This window comes from Carcharodon carcharias, chromosome 4 (genome assembly GCF_017639515.1).
Source record: "Carcharodon carcharias isolate sCarCar2 chromosome 4, sCarCar2.pri, whole genome shotgun sequence".
In the NCBI taxonomy this organism is placed as follows: domain Eukaryota; kingdom Metazoa; phylum Chordata; class Chondrichthyes; order Lamniformes; family Lamnidae; genus Carcharodon; species Carcharodon carcharias.
The window spans coordinates 6,516,077-6,541,162 of record NC_054470.1 but is presented as its reverse complement, the minus strand read 5'-3'; the positions used below and the strand labels follow the sequence as shown (position 1 = coordinate 6,541,162).

The window sequence follows — 25,086 nt, the reverse complement described above, 5'->3', positions numbered from 1 at the left end:
AACATCACTAACAAACACTTCCAAATACGTACTTGGAAACCTGCATTACCTTCTTGGCCAAGGAATGAGTTACCACATTCTCTCTTCCATAAACACGACCACAGCATACTCTGTCCACGCTGCAATATGTTGTAACCAACACAATCCCTCTCCTGATTCCCTTTATTTAAGAAAGATTCTCTACACAGCATAGAATGCTTTGGCACAGAGTTAAAGATGTAATCACCATTCCATCAAAAGGAAATATGTAAACACTTAAAACAACTTGCATTTATATAGTATTTCTAATGTTCCTAAGTTCTTTACAGAAGCATTATCAAACAAAATTTGACACTGAAGAACAGGAACTATTATGACAGATGACCAAAACACTGGTCAAAGAGGTAGGTTTTAAGGAGCATCCTAAAGGAGAAAAGAGTGCAAGAGGGACAGAGATAGGGAGGGAACTCCAGAGTTCAAGACCTAGACAACCATGTCAAAAAATGCAGATAGGTCAAGAAGAGTGAGGAGGGATAGTTAACCATGGACACAGTATATCACTTGACTGTAAGGACCATTGCAGTGCTGAGATAGGAACTGAAACACAATTGGAGGGATTCAATCATTGAGAGAAAGATGGGCACAGATTTGGGAGCTAACAATACAAGCAAGGATTTGAGAGAATAAAGGGAGCAAAGCAAAGATGATAGAGGGCTATTGGGGAAGGATTGTGACAGGATTAATTTTAAACTGCTCTAGTTAAAAAATACAGCAGAGGTCAAATGGTCTCCTTTGCTGTAAACATCTACAGTTCTATTCCACTGCCAAACCAACAGGTCAGGTAGACATTAGTGGTCATGTAGACATCCTAAGATTTAAGGCCAGAGCTTGTGATCAGTGGCACTCACTATGGACTTCGAAAAAATTGCCCACATCTGTGGCGTGAAATTCCCAGGGTCAGTTTGAATTTGGCACCAAGGGATAACCAGGCTTCCAGTGATGTCACCAAGCAGAGAAAGTACTGAAGAATTTTGAGGCACAGCAATCCGGGAAGTAAAATGCACTCAATTTTCATTTAATTTTTTTTAAAAACAGAGACCAAAATAAATGATTGGAACATAAACATGAGATTAAGGTTGAAGCTGAAACAGCATAAGCTTTTAAAAAATTAAAAATGTTAACTTTATCATGGAAAAATTTGACATTCCATAAATTTTTCAGTTCGAGTGTGTAGAACAGTAATTATGATCTCAAATTGCTAAAAAGCCTAGTTAGATCTCATTAAAAAAAGGTGTTAAAATTTTTTCCATTTACGCAGCAAAACTAAGTGTAAAAGGGCACATTTTCATCCATTTAATGACTTCTACACGACTGCAGTTTACGGAGACTTCAACAGCATACCCTACAATGAGCCAACGGTGGCTTCTGGATTCCCATGTTTAACTCCACATGTGTCAGTTGCTGTCAGTTTCAGAAAATAATGACAGCGAATGCTGACAATTTCACCATTACTACTGCAAAATTTGAGCCAAGATCTCCATACACAGAAATTTGCATGTGCCACATGGAGCATAAACATGGCCTGAAGGTAATCCTATAATAATAGTATCAAGGCAAGGACACTTTTGGCAAGATGTACTGTATAATCTACCAAGCAGCAAGGTATGGCCTAGTAATCCAAACAATTGGTTCTGATATTAAAATTGAATTGCCAGTTATGTTTAGCAAGAGGAATATAAATTCAAAACTGCGAAAGATTATTTTTCTGTTCTACAAATGTTTCCAGTGGGCTTATTTATTAGATTCATAGCAAAACTACAGAAGAGACACAAGCCAATATGCTTTAATGTTATTATTATGCTTCTTGCATTATGCCAAATAGTGGATGCATTGGTTGTCATCTTCCAAAATTCTGTAGATTCTGGAATAATCCTGGCAGGTTGGAGGGTGGCAAATGTAACCACACTATTTAAAAAAAAAAGGGAGGGAGAGTAAAGCAAATTACAAATTAGTTAGCCTAATATTAGTAGGGAAAATGCGAGAGTCTATTTATAAAGGATGTGATAACAGGACTCTTAGAAAATCTCAATGGGATTAGACAAAGTCAACATGGATTTATGAAAGGGAAATCATGTTTGACAAACCTACTACAGTTTTTTGAAGATGTAACTAGCGGAATAGATAAGGGAGAACCAGTGGATTTGATGTATTTGGATTTTCAGAAAGCTTTTGATAAAGTCCCACGTAAGAGGTTATGTGAAAAATTAAAGCGCATGGGATTAGGGGTAATATACTGGCACAGATTGAGAATTGGTTCTCAGATGGGAAACAGAGGGTAGGAATAAATGGGTCTTTTTCAGAATGGCAGGTGGTGACTAATGGGGTACCACAGGGATCAGTGCTTGGGCCCCAGCTATTCACAATATATATCAATGATTTGGATGAGGGAGCCAAATGTAATATTTCCAAGTTTGCGGACGACAAAACTTGGTGGCAATGTGAGTGGTGAGGAGGATGCTAAGAGGCTTCAAGATGATTTTGACCGATTGAGAGAGTGGGCAAGTACATGGCAGATGCAGTATGACATGGATAAGTGTGAAGTTATCCACTTTGGTAGGAAAAACAGAACGGCAGAGTATTATTTAAATGATGATTGATCGGGAAATGCTGATGAACAAAGGGACCTGGGTGTCCTTGTACACCAATCACTGAAAGCAAGCATGCAGGTGGAGCAAGCAGCTAAGAAGGAAAATGGTATGTTGGCCTTCATTGAGAGAGGACTTGAGTACAGCAGCAAGGATGTCTTACTGCAGCTGTACAGGGCCTTTGAGAGACCACATCTGGAGCGTTGTGTACAGTTTTGGTCTCCTTACCATAGAAAGGATATACTTACCATAGAGGGATTGCAGCAAGGTTCACCAGACTGATTCCTGGGATGGCAGGCTTGTTGTATGAGGAAAGGTTGGGCCGATTAGGCCTGTAATCACTGGAGTTAAGAAGAATGTTAGGGGATCTCATTGAAAAGTATAAAATTCTGACAGAGCTGCACAGACTGATGCAAGGGTGAGGTTTCATCTGGCTGGGGAGTCAAGAACAAGGGGTCACAGTCTCAGGATATGGGGTAGACCATTTAGGACTGAGATGGGGAGAAACTTCTTCACTCAGGATGGTGAACCTGTGGAATTCTCTACCACAGAAGGCTGTGGAGGTCAAGTCACTGAATATATTTAAGAAGGAAATAGATAGATCCCTAGACTCTGAAGGTGCCAAGGGGTATAGAAAGAGAGCAGGAGTATGGCGTTGAGAAAGAGGATCAGCCATGATCATAATGAATGGCAGAGCAAGCTCAAAGGGCCAAATGGCCTACTCCAGCTCTTAGTTTTTACGTTTCTATGACATCACCATCACACATTCTTCCCACCACTATTATCAGTGGCTCCGTCTGTAACTAAGCACAGTGAATGTCACATTTCATTCCCTTTAGAGGGCTCAGGCTGAATTACTCAGGTACAGCATGCTTAAATATTCCATAACTAAATGCAATTGTATTAGTATACTTGCATGCAAGTGTGTCTTAAGATGTGTTAGAATGTCTCAAAAGTGTTTCACACAATTACTTTTTGCATTTTATGTAGTCAAGTGCAGCAATAACTCTTTACCAGCTAGGGTACAGCAGCATAATTATGTTGTTGGATGAGTACTCCAGAGACTTGAACTAATGATCTGGAGACACAAGTCCAAATCACAACACCATAGCTGGGGAACCTAAATTCAGTTAATTAAATAAATCTGGAATAAAGAAAGTCTCTGTAATAATGTCTGGCTTATCATAAACACCACTGTGGTTCATGGATGCCCTTTAGAGAAGAGAATCTGTTGTCCTTATCCAGTTTACCTTTTATATGACTCCAGACCCACAATGTAGTTGATTCTTAACTGCCCTCTGAAATGGCTAGCAAGCCATTCAGACAATCAAACTACTATGGAAAAGTCAATAAGAATAAAGCCAAACAGAGCACCAGGCACCAGCTAAGAGGAAGGTGCATCCAGCCAGACGACCTGCAAAGTTCTCTGTACTGACATCCAGGTACTTGTACCAAAATTGGATAAGCTGCCCCTACAGTCTAGTTAATCAGTACCCATGTTAAACACCACTTGGAAGATGAAGAGGGTAACAAAGGCACAAAATATATTCTGGGTGGGGGACTTCAATGTTTATCACCAAGACTGGCTCAATGATAGTGCCACTACTGACCGTGTCTTGAAGGACATAACTGCCAGACTTGATGGTGAGGGAACCAATACAAGGGGAAAGTTTACATGACCTCATTTTCGCCACCCTACCTGTCAAAGATGTATCAATCCATGATAAGCATGATTAGCGGTAACCACTGCACAATCTTGATGGAGTCAAAGTTGATGGGGGAGCCAAGCACGTCAGCGTAACAGACAAAACAGAAACGTTTGCAACCATCTTCAGCCCAGGTATGTGAAGTGGATGATTAATTGCAGCTACCTCCTAAGATTCCTATAGATGACAGACTTCTGCCAATTTGATTGATTCCAAGTGATAAAGAAAGGCTGATGGATATCCCCAACATCATCTCGGTTGTCGTGCTGAACCCTTGTGCTCTAGAACTAACCATGCCTCTAGCCAAACTGAGCTGGTACAACTACATCTACCTGACAAAAGTGGAAAACAAGGAGACCAGTACTGAACCAGAATACTCCAGATGTGGTCTCACCAATGCCCTGCACAAATAAAGCATAACCTCCCTACTATTGTAATCAATTTCCCTCACAATAAATTGCCTCATTCTATTAGATTTCCTAATTACCTGATTTACCTGCATACTAACCTTTTGTGATTCATGCATTGGACACTCAGGTCTCTCAATTTCAGAGCTCTACAATCTCTCGCCATTCAGATAATAAGCTTATTTTCTGTTCTTCCTGCTAAAATGAACAATTTCATATTTGCCCACATTAAACTCCATTTTCCAGATCTTTGCCCACTCACTTAACCTATGTAACTTTGTAGCCTCCTTACATCCTCTTCACAATTTACTTTCTTACCTATCTTTGTCTCATCAGCAAATTTAGCAACCATTCCTTTGGTCCCTTCATCCAAGTTATTTATATAAATTGTAAAAAGTTGAGGCTGCAGCACTGATCCCTGTTACAACCTCGCTCATTACATCTTGCCAACCTGAAAAAGACCCATTTATGCCAACTCCCTGCTTCCTGTTAGCTAGCCAATCTTTTACCCATGCCAAATAGAATCACAAAATTGTTACGGTGTAGAAAGAGGCATCATGTCTGCACCAGCTCTCGGAGCATTTTAACTTAGTGCCAATCTCCTGCTTTACCCCATAACCCTGCACATTGTTTCTATTTAAAGAGTCATCCAATGCTCTCTTGAATGTCTCAATTGAACCTGCCTCCACCACACTTCCAGGCAGTGCATTTCAAACCCTAACTACTTGCTGTGTTAAAAAGTATTTTCTCACATTTGTTTCTTTTGCAAAACACTTTAAAACTGTGCCCTCTGGTTCTCGATCTATTTACGAGCGGGAACAGTTTCTCCCTATCTACTCTGTCCAGACCCCTCATGATTTTGAAAATTTCTATCAAATCTCCTTTTAGCCTTCTCCTTTCCAAGGAAAACAGTCCCAATTTCTCCAATCTTTCCTCATAACTGAAGTGTCTCATCCCTGGAGTGATTTGCGTAAGCTCTTCTGTACTCTCTCCAATGCATTCACATCCTTCCTAGTGTGGCACCCAGAACTGTACACAATACACCAGCTGAGGTCGAACAAGTGTCTCATATAAGTCCATCACATTGTACTCTTTGCCCCTATTACTGAAGCCTAGAATACTGTATACTTTAGTAACAGCTCTCTCTACCTATCCTGTCACGTTTAATGACTTATGTACATATACACCTAGGTCTCTCTGCTCCTGCACATCCTTTAGAATAGTATCCTTTATTTTGCACTGTCTCTCCATGTTCTTTGTACCGAAACGTATCACCTTACACTTCTCTGGATTGAACTTCATCTGACACCTACCTGTCCATTCCACCAATGTGTCAATGTCCTTTTGAAGTTCTGCACTGTCCTCCTCAGTTTACAATTTTCCCAAGTTTTGTGTCATCCGCAAACTTTGAAATTGTCCCTGCACACCAAGATCTAGATCATTTATAAATATCAGAAAAAGCAAGGGTCCCAATACCGACCCCTGGGGAACTCCACTACAAACTTTCTTCCAGCCTGAAAAATATCCATTATTCTCTGTTTCCTATCCCTCAGCCACTTTTGCATCCATGTTGCTACTGTCCCTTTTATTCCATGACCTATTAGAGACCAAAAGGGAGTTTGGTCCCTCACAAGTCTGTTGTGTGGCACTGCATTGAATGCCTTTTGGATGTCCATTTAGACCGCATTGGCCTTGCCCTCATTAACAATCTGTGTTACTTCTTCAAAAAATACTCCGGCAAGTTAGTTAGACATGATTTTCCTTTAACAAATCCATGCTGATCTTCCGAATCAATCCACATTTTTCCATGTGACTATTAATTCTATCCTGAATAATTGTTTCTACAAGTTTCCCCACCACTGAAGTTAAACTGACTGGTCTGTAATTGCAGGGCAGATCTTTCCAACCTTTTTTGAACAAGGGTGTAATGTTTGCAATTATCCATTCCTCTGGCACCTCCCCCAAATCCAGGGAACACTGAAAGATTATTGCCAGTCCCAGTCCCTCTGCAATTCCCACTCTCATTTCCTTCAATATTCTTGGATGCAACTCATCCAGTCTCGGTGCCTTATCAACTCTAAGTATTGACATCTTATCCAAAACTTTCTCCTTATCAATTTTAACCCTTCTAAGTGACTGAGCTTCCTCCTCTGTCAACATGGCATGGGCAACATCTGCCTCGTAGGTAAAGACAGATGCAAAGTATTCATTTAACACCTCAGCCATGCCTCTTGACTCAATGTCTAAACTCCCTTTTGGTCTCTAATAGGCCCTACTCTTTTTACTACCCAATATGTTACCCCTTACACCATGAGCTTTTATTTTCTGCAATAACCTTTGATGTGGCACTTTATCAAATGCCTTCTGGAAATACAAGTACAGTACATCCACTGGTTCCCTTTCATCCACAGAACATGTGACTCCTTCAAAGAACTCCAATAAATTGGTTAAACAATTTACTTATTACAAAACCATGTTGATTCTGCCTGATTGCCTTGAATTTTTCTAAGAGCCCTTCCATAACATTTTTAACAATAGCTTCCAACATTTTCCCTATGACAGATGTTAGGTTAACTGGCCTATAGTTTTCTGCTTTCTGTCTCCCTCCCTTTTTGAATAAAGAAGTCATATTTGCTATTTTCCAATCTAAATGGAACCTTCCCCAAATCCAGAAATTTTTTGGAAAATTAAAACCAGTGCATCAACTATCTCACTAGTCACTTCTTTTAGGACCTTAGGATGAAGTCCATCAGATCTGGAGATTTGTCAGCTGCAACCCCAACAATTTGCTTAATACCATTTGCCTGATGATTATAATTTTCCAAAGATCCTCCCTCCCTTCCATTTCCTGATTTACAGCTATTTCCAAGATGTTACTTGTGTCCTCTACAGTGAAGACTGAAGCAAAATACCTGTTTAATTCATCCACCATCTCCCTACTTTCCATTATCAATTCCCCAGACACACTCTATAGGGCCACTGTGCTCACTTTGTTAACTCTCTTCTTATTTAAATATCTATAGGAACTCTTACTGTCCGTCTTTATGTTACCAGCTAACTTTCTCTCATACTCCAATTTTTCCTTCCTAATCTTTCGGTCATTCTTTGCTGTTCTTTATATTCTTTCCAATCTTCTGACCTGTCACCCTTCTTTGCATAATTATATGCTTTTGCTTTAAGTTTGATATTGTCTTTAACTTTTTTTCCATTAACCACAGATGACGGGCCCTCCACTTGGGGTTTTTCTTTCTCATTGGAACAGCTACAGCCCCTCATTACAGCCCTTGGTCCAAACAAAGCTGAAATGCTGAATTCCATAGGTCAGTGTGATTGCCCTTAATATCAAGCCTTTGAAAGAATGTGACAAAGAGCCTTAGTAAAATTGAATTCACACAAACATACACATTAGGAGTAGGCCCTTCAGCCCCTCAAACCTGCTCCACCATTTGCTAAGATCATGGCTGATCTAATTGTGGCTTCAATTCTACTTTCTTGTCTATGGCCAAAACCTTTGACTCCCTTGACAAATCAAGAATTTATCTAGCTCAGCCTTAAAAAATATTCAATGACCCTACCTCCAACGGTCTCTGGGAAAGTGTTCAACAGGCTAACTACCCTCAAAAAAATTCTCCTCATCTCTATTTTAAATGAGAGATCCCTTATTTTTAAACTGCCTCCTAGTTGTAGTCTCTCCCACAAGGGAAAAACATCCCTCTCAGCATTTAACCTGTTGAGTCCCCTCAGGGCCTTATATGTTTCAATATAATCGCCTCTCAGTCTTCCAAACTGCATTGGATACAGGCTCAATCTTTCTTCATAAGATAACTCTCTTTATCCCAGGAATCAGTTGAGTGACTCTTCTCAGAGCCGCTCCTAATGCAGTTATATCCTTCTATTAAGGAGACAAAACTGAACACAGTACTCCAGATGTGGTCTCACCAACAAACTGTACAACTGTAGCAAAACATCTCTACTTCTATGTTCCATTTTCCTTACAACAACAACATTCCATTTGCCTTCCTAATCACTTGCTGTACCTAGATACTAACTTCCTGGTGATTCATTTACCAGAACACTCAGATCCCTCTGCACCCTAGAGTTTTGCATTCTCACTCCATTTAAATTATATACTGCTTTTCTATTCTTCCTGCCAAAGTGGACAAGTTCACATTTTCCCACATTATGCTCTGTCAAATCTTTGCCCACTCACTTAGCCTATCTATATAAGTCAATGGGAATCAAGGGGTAAAAAACCTTCCTCTAGCTGGAGTCATAGCTAGCACAAAAGGAAGATAGCTGCAGTTGTTAGAGGCCAATCACTTCAGCCCCAAGCCATATCTAATGGTGTTTCACAGCATAGTGTTCTGAGCCCAATCATCTTCAGCTCCTTCATGAACAATCTGCCCTCTATCACAAGGTCAAAAGTACTGGTGCTTGCTGATGATTGCAGTGTTAAGCATCAGTGCTCAGATATTGAAGCAGTCTGTGCCCGCATGCCGCAGGTCCTGGACAATATAGAGGATTGGGCTGATAGGTGAAGTGAGAAGAAACATTTGCACCATGCAATGGTCTGGCAATGACCATCTCCAATAAGAGAGACTAACCTTGACATTCAACGAGATTACTATAGCTGAATCCCCCACTATCAACATCCTGAGAGTCACCTTTAACCTGAAACTGAACTGGACTAGCAATAAATACTGTGGCTACAAAAGCAGATCAGAGGCTGGGAATTCTGCAGTGAGTAACTCACCTCCTGACTCCCCAAAGCCTGTCTACCATCTACAAAGTAAAAGTCAGGGGTGTAATGGAATACTCTCCACTCGCCTGGTTGAATGCAGCTCCAATAACGCTCAAGAATCTTATCATCTGGGACAAAGCAGCCCACTTGACTGACACTCCAACCACCTCAAACTTTCTCTTCCAACACCAAAGTGGCAGCAGTGTGTGCCCTCTACAAGATGCAGCAACTTGCTAAGATTGTTTTGATAACATCCACCAAACCCAGGCTCTCCATTGCCAAAGTACAGAGCAGCAGATGCAAGAGAATATGATCACGTTTATATTCCCCCTCCAAGTCACACACCACCCTGACTTAGAAATAGATTGCAGTTATTTTGTCACTGATCAAAATCCTGAAACTTCCTATCTAACAGTCCTGTGGGTGTAGCAACACCACACAAACTGCAGCAGTTTCACCACCACCACCTCCAGTGTAATTAGGGGTTAGGAACAATAAATGCTCACCTTGCCAGCAATGCCTGCATCCCATTAGTGCATTAAAAAACTTACAAGCAATGACATAAAGGGATCTTTGACATCCACTGAACAGGACCGTGGCTTTAAAATCTTATCCATTGGCAATTCAGGATTACATTGAAGCATCGGTATAGATATGACACTAATGTTGAGTTCTAAATTTCCCAGACATCTGTATTTTGAGCAACAGTAATTTTTGTAATGATTACTTTTTATACCATCCCTATTATAATTCTCATAATGCAATCCAAGAGATCCTGGTAGTTCTGAAATGTCTTTTAACAAGCAGTTTCTGCATATACTGCTGAACAAATTACATTGATTTTTTGAAAGAAAATTGAAATAAACCAAAGTAATATGTTGCCATCAATTGATGCTGTGAAAAGTGCAGATATTGTAACAGAGAACTCAACAACTCATTACGTGTGAACTAACTCTTGCATAATTAATGGCTGCTTCAGGCACAGTTAGAATTAACCGGTTTTCTTAACAGAGAAGGGGCAAGCCACAACTGAATTGAACAGATCCAAAACGAACTGATCTAAAGGAGAAAACACATTTATTCACTTTAACTGCGATACCTTTTAAAATAGATTTTAATTTGCGCAGTAACCCACCTCAAGGTGCAAATCCAAAGTTGGAAAATACACCAACACTGATCATGGAAACCAAATAAGCACCGTTAGGATGATTAAAGATGGACAAAACGGCATATCAAAAGGTTTTGCTGGTTAGCCTAAAGCTAAAGATGCAAGGTTTTTAAGTACGGGTAAAGACACAATAAGTGATACTATATAGTTTGCATCAATGCAAAGCAGCTCCCTCTTCAAATCGATGCAAGATGCGCAGCACAATTTGGAAATACCGGCCAAAGTTTCCTCCTTCTGCATTTGTCAGCCCACAGTTTCAGGCTTAAAGTGAATAGGTGAAAAATGATGGGCTGATAAGCACAGAAGCAGGAAGCTCTAGCAGAACTCACCTAGACTGAACTTAGATAAGAGATGCAAGTACATTGGATCTGAAACTTCAAATGTTCTTAATGTTAGGCAAGAGAAAACAGCACAGCCAACTCTCCCAACATTATGCTAGAGAGCAATACTGTGCACCAGCAGTTCAAATTGTTCTATTAACTACTCTTGGTTAACTACTCTTAGCAAGTACAAAGGTCAAAGTGATAATTTGAAATTTAATGAGCTCAATATTCTAAAATCAATCCATACAACTGTTCACAATCAACTGAGTATTTGTATCCAGAAATGTTTTAACATATTCAGAAGTATCAGTTAAAAGTCATGTGCTTAACAGAAATGGCTTGGCTACAAACAGAATCGTGATCGTGTCCACATGATTATTTACACCTCACGTTTAATAATACTCAATCGACTGCAAATATCCAAATGCATTTGATTTTCACAGCAAGCACAGGGAACTAAATTGCAATTTTGAGCAGATGGATGCAGTTATACAATTTAATGATTAACAAGAACGAATAAGATAATAACTTATAAATTGAGTAGCGGCATCATGTTAATAAAGTAGCTGATATCACTGACCTTAATTACAACACAACGTTTATAATGTCTCAGACCTAAATGACATTGATGTTGTTGTAGACTGATTAATTCCAAAAATAGCAGTCGCACAGAATCACTCAACTACTCAGTACCCTTACTGCATGGTGTCAGCTGTGACTCAATTGGTAGCACTCTCCCTCCGTGTCACAAGGTTTTGAGTTCAAGTCCCACTGCAGAGATTTGAGCACAAAAGCCTGGGCTTTCATGCATTATGAAAAGAATGCTGTACTGTCAGAGATGCTGGCCAGATGTTAAACTAAGGCCCTATCTGCTCTCTAAGTTAGGACATAAAAGGTCCTGTGACATTATTTCAAAGAAGGGGGTTATCTGTGGTGTCCTGGTCAATATTTAACCCAGTCAACAAGTTGAAGAACAGATTATCTAATATTTATCACATCGCTATTTGTGGGAATTTATGCTCGAATTGGCTGCCACATTTCAGTGCAAAAGAAATAATCTCCCATTGGCTAAAGCACTTGGGGCGGGGGGGGAGGCGGCATTTGAAATTTGTGAATGGCATGTCTTTTATTTGCAATAATAACTAGGGTCTCGGGAAACATACACTTCGTTATTAGTTGGAGAGGAATAATGGAATCGAATACAGCTGGGCATGTGGTGTCCCCTTCCAATTCGCTGACCAACACCAAGCAACATCAATTATTAAATGCACCGTTTATGTCACACCATGCTGCCCCTCAGTCGCTTTTCTCGCCCTAAATTTTCTAAAAAAAAAAGCAAACTAGCACAGGATAGCCACTGGGATAAAAAAATAAAAACGAAAAACTGCGGATGCTGGAAATCCAAAACAAAAACAGAGATACCTGGAGAAAAAAAAACTCAAGCAGGTACTGAGGCAACTCCTGCTGAGTGTTTCCCACCCGCCAGGTGACAGGATAGCCACTGTTGTCTTTAAATGTTGTCTGTAAGTGGGCATTGCCTTTCCAGAACATTGAAGTTCGGAAACTTTCTTGCCTTAGACACCCCCCCCCACCCCCCACCCCCCACCAAACAACAGCACAAGCTAATCCGACATTAGTTTCATTGGGCTCCTTCCTATAGGGTTCCCCCACCCCCTCCCCCCCTCCACCCCCTCCCCTCCCCCCCTCCACCCCCTCCCCTCACCCCCTCCCCCCCCTCCCCTCACCCCCTCCCCCCCCTCCCCTCCCCCCACCCCCTCCCCTTCTCCACCCCTCCCCTCCCTCCCCCTCTCCACCCCCTCCCCTCACCCCCTCCACCCACCTCTCCCTCACCCCCTCCACCCACCTCCCCCTCACCCCCTCCCCCCCCCTCCCCTCCCCTCACCCCCTCCCCCCCCTCCCCTCCCCCCACCCCCTCCCCTTCTCCACCCCTCCCCTCCCTCCCCCTCCCCACCCCCTCCCCTCCCCTCCCCCCCTCCCTCCCCCCCTCCCCTCACCCCCTCCCCTCCCTCCCTCCCTCCCCCTCCCCCTCCCCACCCCCTCCCCCTGAGCTGGTTTGTCAGACAACTCTTGTGGTGCAGCCGATGTCGTTCACCTGTAGGCGATAGTTGGGCAGCTATTATATAATCATGGCAACCGCTGACCCGAAGGACAACATTTCCATTTCGAGATAAGGAACCGCGGGTCCCGCGTTCTGTGCGACTGTACTTTGGAATGTGAATGTTTCGTACACACACACAGAGAGAGAGAGAGAGAGAGAGAGAGAGGGTTATAATTCTAGCAATTTTGGAAGAGAGAGAAAAAAAAAAGTCTTTGCATTAAAAAAAGTGAGGTTCGGTACATGCTCTTTTAATGCTTAGAATAACTTCACGTGCACACAAACAATGCTGGCATTCCAAAACAAGCTCTCTCCCTCCCGGCACCGGGTTAATGGAGCAGAGAGAGAGAGAGAGAGAGAGCGCGCACGCGCGCGGAGGGGGGAGGGGGGAGGGGCGCGGGGAGCGGGCTCCGTTTATGCCCAATGTTGACGCTGACCCTTCCCCTCAGTCAGGGCACGAGCCCTGGCTTGGTCCTTCTCCTCGGTCAAGGCTATTCCTAGCACGAGCCTTGGTTTGGAACGTGGCCTGGAGCGCGTGTCCTAGGGGTCGTCGTGGTGGTGGTGGTGGAGGAGGAGAAAGGGGGGGGGGGCGACAGTTACTCTCGCGCGCGCGACGGAAGTTGACAGTTTAACGTCCCCCTCTCCGCCCCCCCCCCCCCCCCCCCCCCATTCCCATCCCTTTACTCACATAGCGCTCGTAGAACTTGGAGAGGCGCGGCTTGCCGTGGTTGTTAAATATCAGAATGGCTTTAATCATGATGACGGCCGAACTGCTCTTCTTCCCGAAACACCGGCTGACAAGCGGGAATCGAAGCGGAATTTCTCCGCAACATGAACGAACGAACGGGCAGGGAGTGGGTGGAACTGAATCTACAGGAAACATCCCCCACCCTCCCCCCCCCCCCCCCCAAGCCACAAGGCCCATAGTGGAGACGGCGGCCGCGAAGGTTCAAGACAGGCGACGGAAGGTAATTGTGCTATTTCGAATGCCTGCCAGTGACATGCGAGTGTTTACTTGCCAGACCTGCTGAGTTTTTCCCCCCGCCCCCCAGGTATTTCTGTTTCTGTTTCTGTTTCTGGATTTCCAGCATCCGCAGTTTTTTGGGCTTTTTTTTTATTTTTTGGAATACCTGATTTCGTTTCCAAATAGGAATTCCCCCCCCCCCCCCCCCCCAAAAAATGATCAAAGATTGACCTAAATTAAACAGCTTTTATTCTTGGTTTTAGTTAAGCAAAGAACCTGCTTGAAGCGTATCAGACGAACTAAATTACTTTTGCAATAGTGGGTGGCACCCTCCTCTTTATGTGAGTCTGCCCACGCTGTAAGTGACTCCAGGATCACCGGTCTTGACCAACTTATCTTACGCCTCACCAACAGAGTGGGCAATATAGTAAGATGCTCAGATCTTGCAACATGCTAACTCCCTCCCCACTTAGCACAACTATATTCATTACAATATAAAATCACAGATGTACATACGTTCCCAGAGTACAATATGACTAAACAGTCATAAAAACAAAAAAACTGCGCATGCTGGAAATCCAAAACAAAAACAGAATTACCTGGAAAAACTCAGCAGGTCTGGCAGCATCGGCGGAGAAGAAAAGAGTTGACGTTTCGAGTCCTCATGACCCTTCGACAGAACTGGACTAAAACTGGACAGAAATTGACTAAACAGTCACTTGGTAGTACAAAACTTGAATATCGTTGAAAAGTGAGAAATGTTGCCGAAACTATTTGTCTTGCGCTCTCATCAAGACAAACAGAAGAATGCCAAATTTCAAACAGTCACAACCATTTATACTACAGGAGAAAAGGGATGCTGGTTAGTTGGCAAGTCAACTCTGTGGTACCAATCAGCACCCCTTTTGCCCATAGTATAAATGGTTGTGATTGATTAAAATTTGGTATTCTTGCATTTGTCCTGATGAGTGCAAGATGAAAAGCTTCAGCAACATGTCTCTCGTTTCAACAATATTCAAATATGACTAAATCAACATCAACAATACCTGAAAATTTAACAGATAAAAGCAAAATACTGCAGGTGCTGGAAATCTGAAACAAAAACAAAAATTGCTGGAAAAACTCAGCAGGTCTGACAGTATATGTGGAGAGAAAAACAGAGTTAATGTTTCGAGTCTGTATGACTCTTCTTCTGGTGCCACGCATGAGTGAGTACAGAAATAGGAGGTTAGTCCAGATGAATGCATGGCTGGAGCGATGGTGCAGAAGGGAGGGCTTTAGATTTTTGGAACATTGGGACCATTTCTGGGGGCAGTGGGACCTGTACAAGGCGGACTGGTTGCACCTGAACAGGAATGAGACCAACATCCTCGCGGGAAGGTTTGCTGGTGCTGTTGGGAGGGTTTAAACTAATTTGGCAGGGGGTTGGGATCCTGAGAGGAGGTTCAGCAGGGGGAGATGCATAGCCAAAATTAGAAGAGGGAGCAAGTGAGTCTGAAAGGCATAGAAATGATAGGCCGGTTAAGGCACAAGGGAGTTTGGCAAGGTAGGATGGCATTTATTTTAATGCAAGGAGTCTGACAAATGTGGCAGATGACTTGAGGGCACAAATTAACACATGGAAGTATGATGTCGTTGCTGTCACAGAGACATGGTTGAGAAAGGGGGAGGATTGGCAGCTCAATATTCCAGGATTATAAGGTCTTCAGGCGAGTCAGGGAAGGAGCTAAAAGAGGAGAGGTATCACAATCTTGATCAAGGAATCAATTACAGCAGTAAGGGATGACACCTTAGAAGGCTCCTCAAATGAAGTCATATGGGTAGAACTGAAACACAAAAAAGGAGCAATCACAAAAGGAGTATACTAGGTCCCCAAACAGTCAGAGAGAAATAGAAGAGCAGATATGTAGACAAATTTCAGAGAAGTGTAAAAATAACATGGTAGTAATAGTGGGGGATTTCAACTTCCCCAACATTAACTGGGTTAGTCATTGTGTGATAGGTCTAGAGGGAGTGGAATTCTTAAAATGCTTCCAGGAGAGCTTTTTAAGCCAGTACGTAGACGTTCCCATAAGAGAGGGTCCTGGACTTAATTTTAGGGAATGAAGCCGGGCAAGTGGTAGAGGTATCAATGGGGGAGCATTTTGCAGATAGTGATCAGAACTCGGTTAGATTCAAGGTTGTTGTGGAAAAGGACAAGGATGGGCCAGAAATCAGAGTTCTACATTGAGGGAAGGCTGATTTTAATAAGATCAGATATGATTTGGCCAGAGTGGACTGGGAGCAGCTACTTTTAGGTAAATCTACATCAGAACAGTGGGACTCATACAAGAAGGAAATAGGGAGAGTACGAGGCCAACATATTCCAGTAAAGACAAAGGGTGGGAACAACAAATCCAGGGAACCCTGGATATCGCGAGATATACAGGATAGGATAAAGTGAAAAAGAGATGCTTGTGGCAGATACCGAGGACTCAAAACAGCAGAAGCCCTGGAGGAGTATAGAATGTGTAGGGGAGAACCTAAGGAGGAAATTAGGAGAGCAAAAAGGAGGCATGAAAAAACATTGGCAGATAAAATAAAGGAAAATCCAAAGTTATTTTACAAGTACATTAAGAGTAAGAGGATAAGTAGGGAAAGAGTAGGGCCCTTTAAGGACCATAGTGATAATTTCTGTGTGGAGCCAGAAGTTGTAGATAGGGTTCTAAATGAATACTTTGTGTCGGTGTTCACAAATGAAAGGGACAATGTGAGTATAGAAATCAGGCAGAAAGATTGCGATATAATTAAAGAAATTAGCACAGAAAAGGAGGAGGTTCTAAGGGGTCTGGCAAGCTTAAAAGTAGATAAATCTCCAGGCCTGGATGGAATGTATCCCAATGTTGAGTGAGGCAAGGGAGGAAATAGCAGGGGCGCTGGCAATAATTTTCAATACTTCTTTGGCCAAAGGAGAGGTGCCAGAGGACTGGAGGACAGCCAATGTGGTACCGTTATTGAAGAAGGGAGGAAGAGATAAACCAGGAAACTGCAGGCCAGTCAGTCTAACCTCAGTGGTGGGGAAACTATTGGAAGCAATTCTGAGGGACAGAATTAATCCACACTTGGTGAGGCAGGGATTAATCAAGGAGAGTCAGCATGGTTTTGTTAAGGGGAGGTCATGTCTGACCAATTGATTGAATTTTTCAAAGATGTGACCAGGTGTGTAGATGAGGGCAATGCATTTGACGTAGTCTACTTGAACTTCAGCAAGGCTTTTGATAAGGTCCCACATGGGAGACTGATAACGAAGGTAAGAGCCCATGGGATCCAAGGCAATTTGGCAAATTGGATCCAGAATTTGCTGAGTGACAGGAAGCAGAGGGTGATTGTTGAGGGGTGTTTTTGTGACTGGGTTCCTGTGTCCAGTGGGGTTCCACAGAAATCAGTGTTTGGTCCCTTGTTGTTTGTGGTATATATAAATGATTTAGACTTGAATGTAGGAAGGTTGATCAGTAAGTTCGCAGATGACATGAAAATTGATGGGGTGGTAAATAGTGAGGAGAGTAGTCTTAGATTACAGAAGGATATAGATGGGCTGGTCAGATGGGCTAATCAGTGGCAAATGGAATTTCATCTGGATAAGTGTGAGGTGATGCACTGGGGCAGGACAAACAAGGCACGGGAATACACAATGAATGGTAGGACCCTGGGAAGTACTGAGGATCAGAGGGACCTTGGTGTGCATGTCCACTGGTCCCTTAAGATAGCGGGACAGGTAGATAAGGTGGTTAAGAAGGCATATGGGATGCTTGTCTTTATTAGCCGAGGCATAGAATATAAGAGCAGGGAATTTATAAAACACTGGTTAGGCCACAGCTAGAGCATTGTGCGCAGTTCTGGAATCCGCATTATAGGAAGGATGTGATTGCACTAGAGAGAGTGCAGAAGAGATTTATCAGGATGTTTCCTGAGCTGGAGAGTTTTAGTTATGAGGAGAGATTGGACAGACTGGGGTTATTTTCCCTGGAGCAGAGGAGATTGAGGGGGGATATGATTGAGGTGTATAGACAGGGTAAACAGGAAGGAACTTTTCACTTTAGTGGAGGGATCAATAACCAGCGGGCATAGATTTAAGGTAAGGGGCAGGAGGTTTAGAGGGGATGTGAGGAAGAATTTTTTCACCCAGAGGATGATGGAAATCTGGAACTCATTGCCTGAAAGGGTGGTAGAGGCAGAACCCCTCTTAACATTTAAGAAGTATTTGGATGTGCACTTGCGATGTCATGGCATACAAGGCTATGGGCCTAGTGCTGGAAAATGGGGTTAGAATAGTTAGGTACGTGTTTGACTGGCGTAGACTCGATGGGCCGAAGGGCCTTTTTCTTTGCTGTAGACCCCAATGAGTCTATGACTTGTGATATTGGGCATAGACTCAACATTTATGCACTTGCTATAGCTATCAATCAAAACAAGGTCCTCTTTCCCTTACATTTCAAAGAAATTGATATGAACTCATTCCCACAGTTTTCCTATGTTTGACCATGGAATGAAAGGAGCCATGGTTAGATCAATTGTCATTCTGAGACACAACACAACTTTTTACCAACTTTCTACAGTTTCTACCTTTGGACATGAAAAGTAGTTTCTTCACTGATACAGCTGCAGCAGTTTCGGTTATGAGAGTCTGTGTTAAGGAGAGTACAAGAAATCCTCAAGTCACTTTTCCTTACACAAAACTGGTGTGAAAGATACTAGTTATTCCAGTAACAGTATTCCAGTGTTAGGTGAAATTAACATTAGGATGGAATACAATGATGCATCTTATTACTTGCCATTGGCAGTAACAGGAGGAAACAAAGTCACCCTGATGAGAAGGAGTTGGCTTAGGAAAATATGGTTAAACTGGGCAGAGTTATTTATGGTAGGGATCAATAACCAGGGGACATAGATTTAAGGTAAGGGGCAGGAGCTTTAGAGGGGATGCGAGGAAGAATTCTTGTACTCTCCTTAACATAGACTCTCATAACAGAGACTGCTGCAGCTGTATCAACGGTGAAACTAGGGGCCTTAACTTCCTCATTACTTACCGGCGCTCCAGCGGTGTAGCCTGGAAGTTGCGCATCAGGACCGCGCGAAAGCCCCGACTCATGCACATGCACATGCATGCTAAAAGCGGCTGCATTGGAATTTCCAACTCAGGATTTTTAACTGCACAGCTTGAATATGCTGCACTGGAGGGCTTCTATTTAAATTGATGTGACAGCACTAACTTCGCCTAGATGCCCCAAAGATAGGCAAGTATTTATGTGGATGTTTTTTATACTTTCATTCTTGGTTGAACTGCAATGAAGAGAGGAAGCAGACATTTCAGAGAGATTCTTTAGGTGGGTGTTTTTTTTATATATGTTTAAAAGATGTTGAAAGTATGTGTAATGTGCAGAAAGTGTAAGAAGGGTAGCATTTTAATCTTTTTACAACCTGGTCATGCAATTCTGCTGTTTATTCCATTAAAAAGCGCTTTCATATTTAACAAGGTAGGTATGACTCATAAAAGTGTCTGTAATAAGCTTCAGCTAAAATTATTTTATAAAAAATGTGCTTACGATGCATTTTAATGCAGTGTGTTGTATTCCAGTTTTAATTCCAGTCCCTTTAATGCAATGTTGATCCAAAGAAGCCTGTTAAATAGTAAATCTAATATATTTGAAAGTGAGTACTGCATTTACTTTTACAAGTATGTAATTTGCTATTTCAATTGCTTTAGAAAAGTGTAATGCTTAAAAAGTGTAATGGCACAGCAGGTGGTAAATGCCAAGCTAATCAAATCCCAGAGGGAAACCTGAAAAACTGCCAAGGCGGTTTTTGCAATTTGTATATTATGAGGGGCTTTGAAATCAAGAAATGATTTCCCCAACTACTTGTGATGATTTTATATTAAAGTAAACATTTCTTAAAATAATAAAGGAAAAAAAACACAATTGTATTTAAACACAAGAATGGCTTCACACAGTAAACAGTACTTTAAAACAGTTCCATAAATCTTAACTTAACTATCCCCAGAGCTAACCTTTCCTTTTTTTGTTCAGCAATTATCCTTATAGATTTTAAAATCTATAGACGTCCAGTAATTTTACCACACAGTGCTTTTTCCTTGGACTGACAGCAACCAGGTCTCCAGGTCTGGCCTTGTTCACACTACCTTCTGGGAGTTCTGACTCGGCTACCCTGCAGTCTTCTGGGAGATCTAAGCAGCTAGCCCCTCATATAGGCTTCAGTATTTCCTTAAATGCATTCCTTTCCTTTGATCTCCCTATTATTTCAACCAGTCTCTTCAGAAATTCTTTCTTCCCAAAATTGATTGGACTATTTACTTTATCTCTTAGACTTGTAATAACAAACTTACCCTATCTTTACCTCACTTCCTTGCATCTTTTTACAACCTGCATATATCCCCCTTTAAACTAAAACAACTCAATTCAAACTATTTCTGTTATTGCTTTATGCAAAACTCGAATTGAAGTCCCTCTTGGTTCATTGATATATCAAAACCACTTCTTACTGTTGAACTTAGACCTTTGCCATCATTCTAGCTCTTAATCAATTTGCAGCCTGACTTCCAGTACTTAAGATAATATGCCAGGGTTCTTACCAGAAGGAAAATATTACAATTCTTGACACAAGCCTTCTGTAAGCTGATGTGATCTATCTCCGACAGGTGTTCCAGAATCCAGTGCAGATTGCAAACTTGACCTGGAGTCATGTTCAATCCCTGGCACATCACAATTTCTGCTCTGTTTATTGGAACCACTCTTCTTATGTTGAGGACTTGACGTAGGCACAGGCACCACGAGAGGAGATTCAGGCAAAATGTCCGCTAGTTGAGCAAGAGGATCAATTACCCACCCCAGAGAGTGTACAGGCAAAGGACGTCATATGAAATGATGTCATAGGAGCTGCATGTCAGGAGACTATGCTTCAGTAAGGAAGCGATGGGATGCCTCTGTGAAATGTTGAAGGAAGATATGAAACCAAACTCAAAATGCCGCACTGCCTTAACAGTAGAGATTAAACTCACAACCTCAATTTCGTTGCATCTGGGTCTTTTCAACACGACCTTAATGACATGTATAACATTTCACCTGGTCGCTACTGCTTTTGGACATTGTGTTACGACCAGTCTCGGGTGAGGCCCCCCAATTTATAATGATCCCGGACGAGATATCCCAAATTGTTATGCTCCTGGGTGAGGAGGAATGAATGGGCTCCCCTTCTTTATTCAACCCCTTAGTTGGTCACAACAATGTTAATTTAAAAGGGATTCCTTCCCTTGTGGATACCTTTTCCCAGTCCAAAAGTATTTATGTTTCAAAAAGAGCCAATTTATCCAGGCTGTCTTGAATCAAAGAAAGACTGAGTTTATTAGTTATTAAATGTGAGAAAAAATAAAAGTGCAAAACACATACGCACAAGTTAGAAATGAGAAAATTGAGTCCAAAAATAAAAGTTAGAAAGATATACAAATCAGTCCTTGGGCTTGTCTGTGAGGAGTAAGTGGTGAAACATTGTGCCATTACATTGGGATAATTCCGGTAGCGCTGACTTTGCCAGTTGAGCAGTTAGTTTTAAAAATTCTTGTTTCTGCAGGTTAGCTGAAATGAGTTGCCCTGTTTCCTTTTCAACTGTGGCTTTGCTGACTTGTGACTTGCTTCCAGCAATCAGAGAGAGTTTTTATTACCTGCAAGTGCAGGGATACCCAGTTGGTGTTCTTCAGCTGTGACCTTCACAGCACACACACGCCAGAACAGAACACCCGACTAGCACACAAAACTAGGGTTGCAGTTGGCTTTTTTAAACTACTTTCCTTGTGTATCCCTGGAAGGGAGAAAACAAACATGTCTTTCGCCCAGAACCGTTTTCTTTTCAACTCAATTCATGTTCACAGTCTGGGATGTAACTCAACAGGAGGTGATTTCAGCTGAGATGGTAATCATTTTCCATTATCTCTGCGACCACAGGAGATTACAGTTCAGCTGGCATTGTATCTTTTTCTTTGAAGTCCCTCTGTCTGAAGTAGGCCATGTCACGCATTTTAGGTATGACATTCCATTCTCTCTGAACTAGTTGGTCAAGTAATCCATAGGAATTTTATGGCAAGTGGTTGCCTTACAGCCTCAGCCAGCTTTTGCTTGTGGGTCCTTTTTTTAAAAAACACATCTCACTTAAAAGCTCAATGTGCCCATAAGTAATTCAGGAATAGAATCCATGGTCATGACAATTGAGCTTTGAAAATTCACAATGTAAATTCCCTCCCTCCTTTCTCCCTTCTTCCTTCTCTCTTTCCCTTCCTTCCAAAATAAAACAAGAGAACTGTTGTGGTAAAGTTGAAAAAATGCTTCATTTTGTTTCTAAAAATGTGAAAAAAGATGAGGTAGTTATTGTTCAAAATTTATTAGTGCCGCTGCTTAAGTTAAAGGTTACTGTTGTCAAAAATTTAAGATTTTGTATCTCTTACATTATTTTTGTGAATAAATGTTTTTCATAAAATCTTACAGACTGCTACAAATGTGTTATTACATCATTAAGGGCAGAATTTTCAGGGTGACATGCTGGGGGGGCGGGCTCTGCATGTCAGCGCGTAAAATGACATGTGGTGACTTCGGGTGAGCGTTCCAATGTCACCGCGCGCCATCACGACATTTCGTTGGGCGGGCATGCGAATTAACGGGCTAGTTAAGGCCCTTAACTCGGCAATTGATGCTGATTTTGAGGCGCCCGTGCGATCTTCGGCTCGGCGCATGGGCGCAACGGGCAGGCGAGTAAGCGACTTATTAATAAAACTCATCCACAGGCGGGATAAGAAGGCTCAGTGGGGTTGTCAATCTGGTCTGTGAAACATTTATTGCAGAAACTTTTTCAAACTTGCCTGTGTGATCTGTAGCAGTTCAGAACGAATTCCAGCAGCTTTCTGTGTACTTTGAACCTTCAGGTCAGTAATCTGCAGTCAGTAATCTTTATCGGGACTGCAGCTTTCCAGAGGCCTCCCTTTAGCCTGGGTATGCGTTCTGACATCTCCACTGGAGGCAGCTCCTCTGAGGAGGAAGGGAAGGCTAGAATAAGGAGGAGGCCAGGAGTGCACAATCAGCCTCCAGGGGAGCCACCTTTGCGAGTACAGGCACAGGCATAAGGGGCGCAGGGCCAAGAGGTAGTCCAAGGTGGAAGGGGCCACAGGAGACGCCACTATCCTGCTGCCAGGGTATACAGGTGGAGAAGCAGCTACCTCAATATAACTGGGGTGCAGTGCCGAAGGAGGCTCTGACTGTCAAGGGAGACAGTACACTACATCTGTCAGATGATTGGCCTTGGGATCTCTCCTAACTGTATGGGCAGACATCCCATGCTAGCAGCTCTGAAGGTCACAGTTGCCCTCAACTTCTATGCCTCTAGCTCCTTCCAGGGGTCGGTGAGTGATCTTTGCAGTGTCTCCCAATCAGCTGTTCACACTTGTGTCAAGCAGGTTACAGATGCTCTGTTCAGACCTTCATCCATTTCTGTTGGGACCAGACAAGCCAGATACAGCGAGTCAAAGGCTTCACGGCCATTGCAGGCTTCCCCCGAGTCCAGGGTGCAATAGACTGTGGATGATGAAGACGTTGACGCAGTGGATGTGGCTGCACACGATGAGTCCAGCAGTGATTCGGAGGATGAGGAAGCACAGGGCAATGATGAGGGACTACACCAAGGAGGCAGGGGCACCCAGGAGACTTTAATCCAATGAACCTTCAGCTAGCTGCATGCAAATGGATCTGGAGGACCAGCATTGCCTGGCGCTTCTATACGCTGCGCTTAAGTGCTACATCTGCCACTTCATCAGCTGCAACTAAGGGCTTTGGACATAAACCTCAATGTCCACTCAAACACTCATGACATGTATGTAAAACATACAAATGCAGCACAAAGGAGCTATCCTCGGTAGTGGTAACACATGTGGGTTTTATTTTGATCCATCATATGGTCCAACAAAATGAATCCAAAACGTTTTTACAACTGCAAAAAATAATTATTCTCTAATCTAGGGCCAACACAGAAGCACTAGTGAGAAACCCGTGGTGTGCCTAAAGTGCCTTATGCTTACGTTTAAGGGTTCTACGTCTTGGTGCCGCCCCATTGCTCGGAGTGGCTTCTGAGACAGGCTGCTGACTCTGCTGTCCTGTTGGCCTCGATGACCTTGGCAGCCGTCCTCTGGCCCGTGGAGCCTGTGCTAACCCAGGCTGGGAGGGAGTGGCCAGTTCCACAGCTGGCATCTCCCCAGTTGTCGCAGCCTCAACGGATGCAACGATCACTGGCTGAGGGGCGGAGGAGCTGCTGCCCTCATCCGGAGCTCCCTGAGAGGAGCCCGCAGAGACAACAGGCAGCTGCTGTGCTGACGTGAGGTCAGTTCGGACCTCCCTGCTCACTGTAGATGGATGGACACCGAGCTAGGACACTTGGTGCCCAGACCATCTCCCACATTGCCTATGACCAGCTGTGGCAACTGGCGCTGTGAGGGCTTGCAGGTCCGAGCATATCCCCAGGAGAAGCTGGTTATTCTCCAGGAAGCCCCTCTCCCGGAGAGTCGCCACCCTCTCCATGGAGGAAGCATGACGCTCTGACATGAGGCTCATGGTATCACTCATGCTCCGCGTGGACTCCTCCACCACGGACAGCAAGCGAAGCATGCTCTCATGCAACACTCCCAGTTGCTCCCACACACCCGGCTGCATTTCCTGCAGCTGCTATGTCACGGACGACTCCAAAGGCACATCATCATGGCCCGACTCAGCATGTGCCTGGTCCCCTGCAGTCCTCCGGCTGCTGGCGTCATTGACACTCTGTTTCTGCCATCTCCTCCAGCGATTGTGAAGTGCTCTCTCCACTGTGCCCCGGGACACTAGCCGATGTTACAATTCCCACCAATGTGCTAGTCTCTGTGCTGGTACCTGCTTGGCAGAAATGGTGTGACGCAGGTGACAGTTCAGGGCCCTCAGGTATGAGAGGGGGTATGTGTATTCGAGCCTGGTC

General features: G+C 43.1%; 1 protein-coding gene and 1 long non-coding RNA gene across 6 annotated transcripts in view; one reads left to right on the top strand and one right to left on the bottom strand.

Moving 5' to 3' along the window:
- The window catches only part of LOC121277066 (AP-3 complex subunit sigma-1), a 77,343-nt gene extending 63,340 nt beyond the window's left edge, over window positions 1–14,003 (bottom strand). For 3 of the 4 annotated variants that reach the window (XM_041186004.1, XM_041186001.1, XM_041186002.1), the window contains exon 1: window positions 13,774–13,986. In XM_041186004.1, coding sequence (XP_041041938.1) covers window positions 13,774–13,968 — 195 coding nt within the window. In that variant the 5' untranslated portion in view covers window positions 13,969–13,986. Of the gene's footprint in view, window positions 1–13,773 lie in introns of all 4 variants that reach the window. The other variant, XM_041186000.1, reaches the window with a different exon arrangement.
- LOC121277068 lies at window positions 13,991–22,577 on the top strand. Of its 2 annotated transcripts, none has more exons than XR_005942799.1 (2): window positions 13,991–14,053; window positions 20,744–22,577. It is a non-coding gene; the product is annotated as an uncharacterized LOC121277068 (long non-coding RNA). The 2 variants fall into 2 exon arrangements; XR_005942798.1 differs by lacking the exon at window positions 13,991–14,053 and adding an exon at window positions 19,375–19,412.
- The last annotated feature ends 2,509 nt before the right edge of the window (window positions 22,578–25,086 follow it).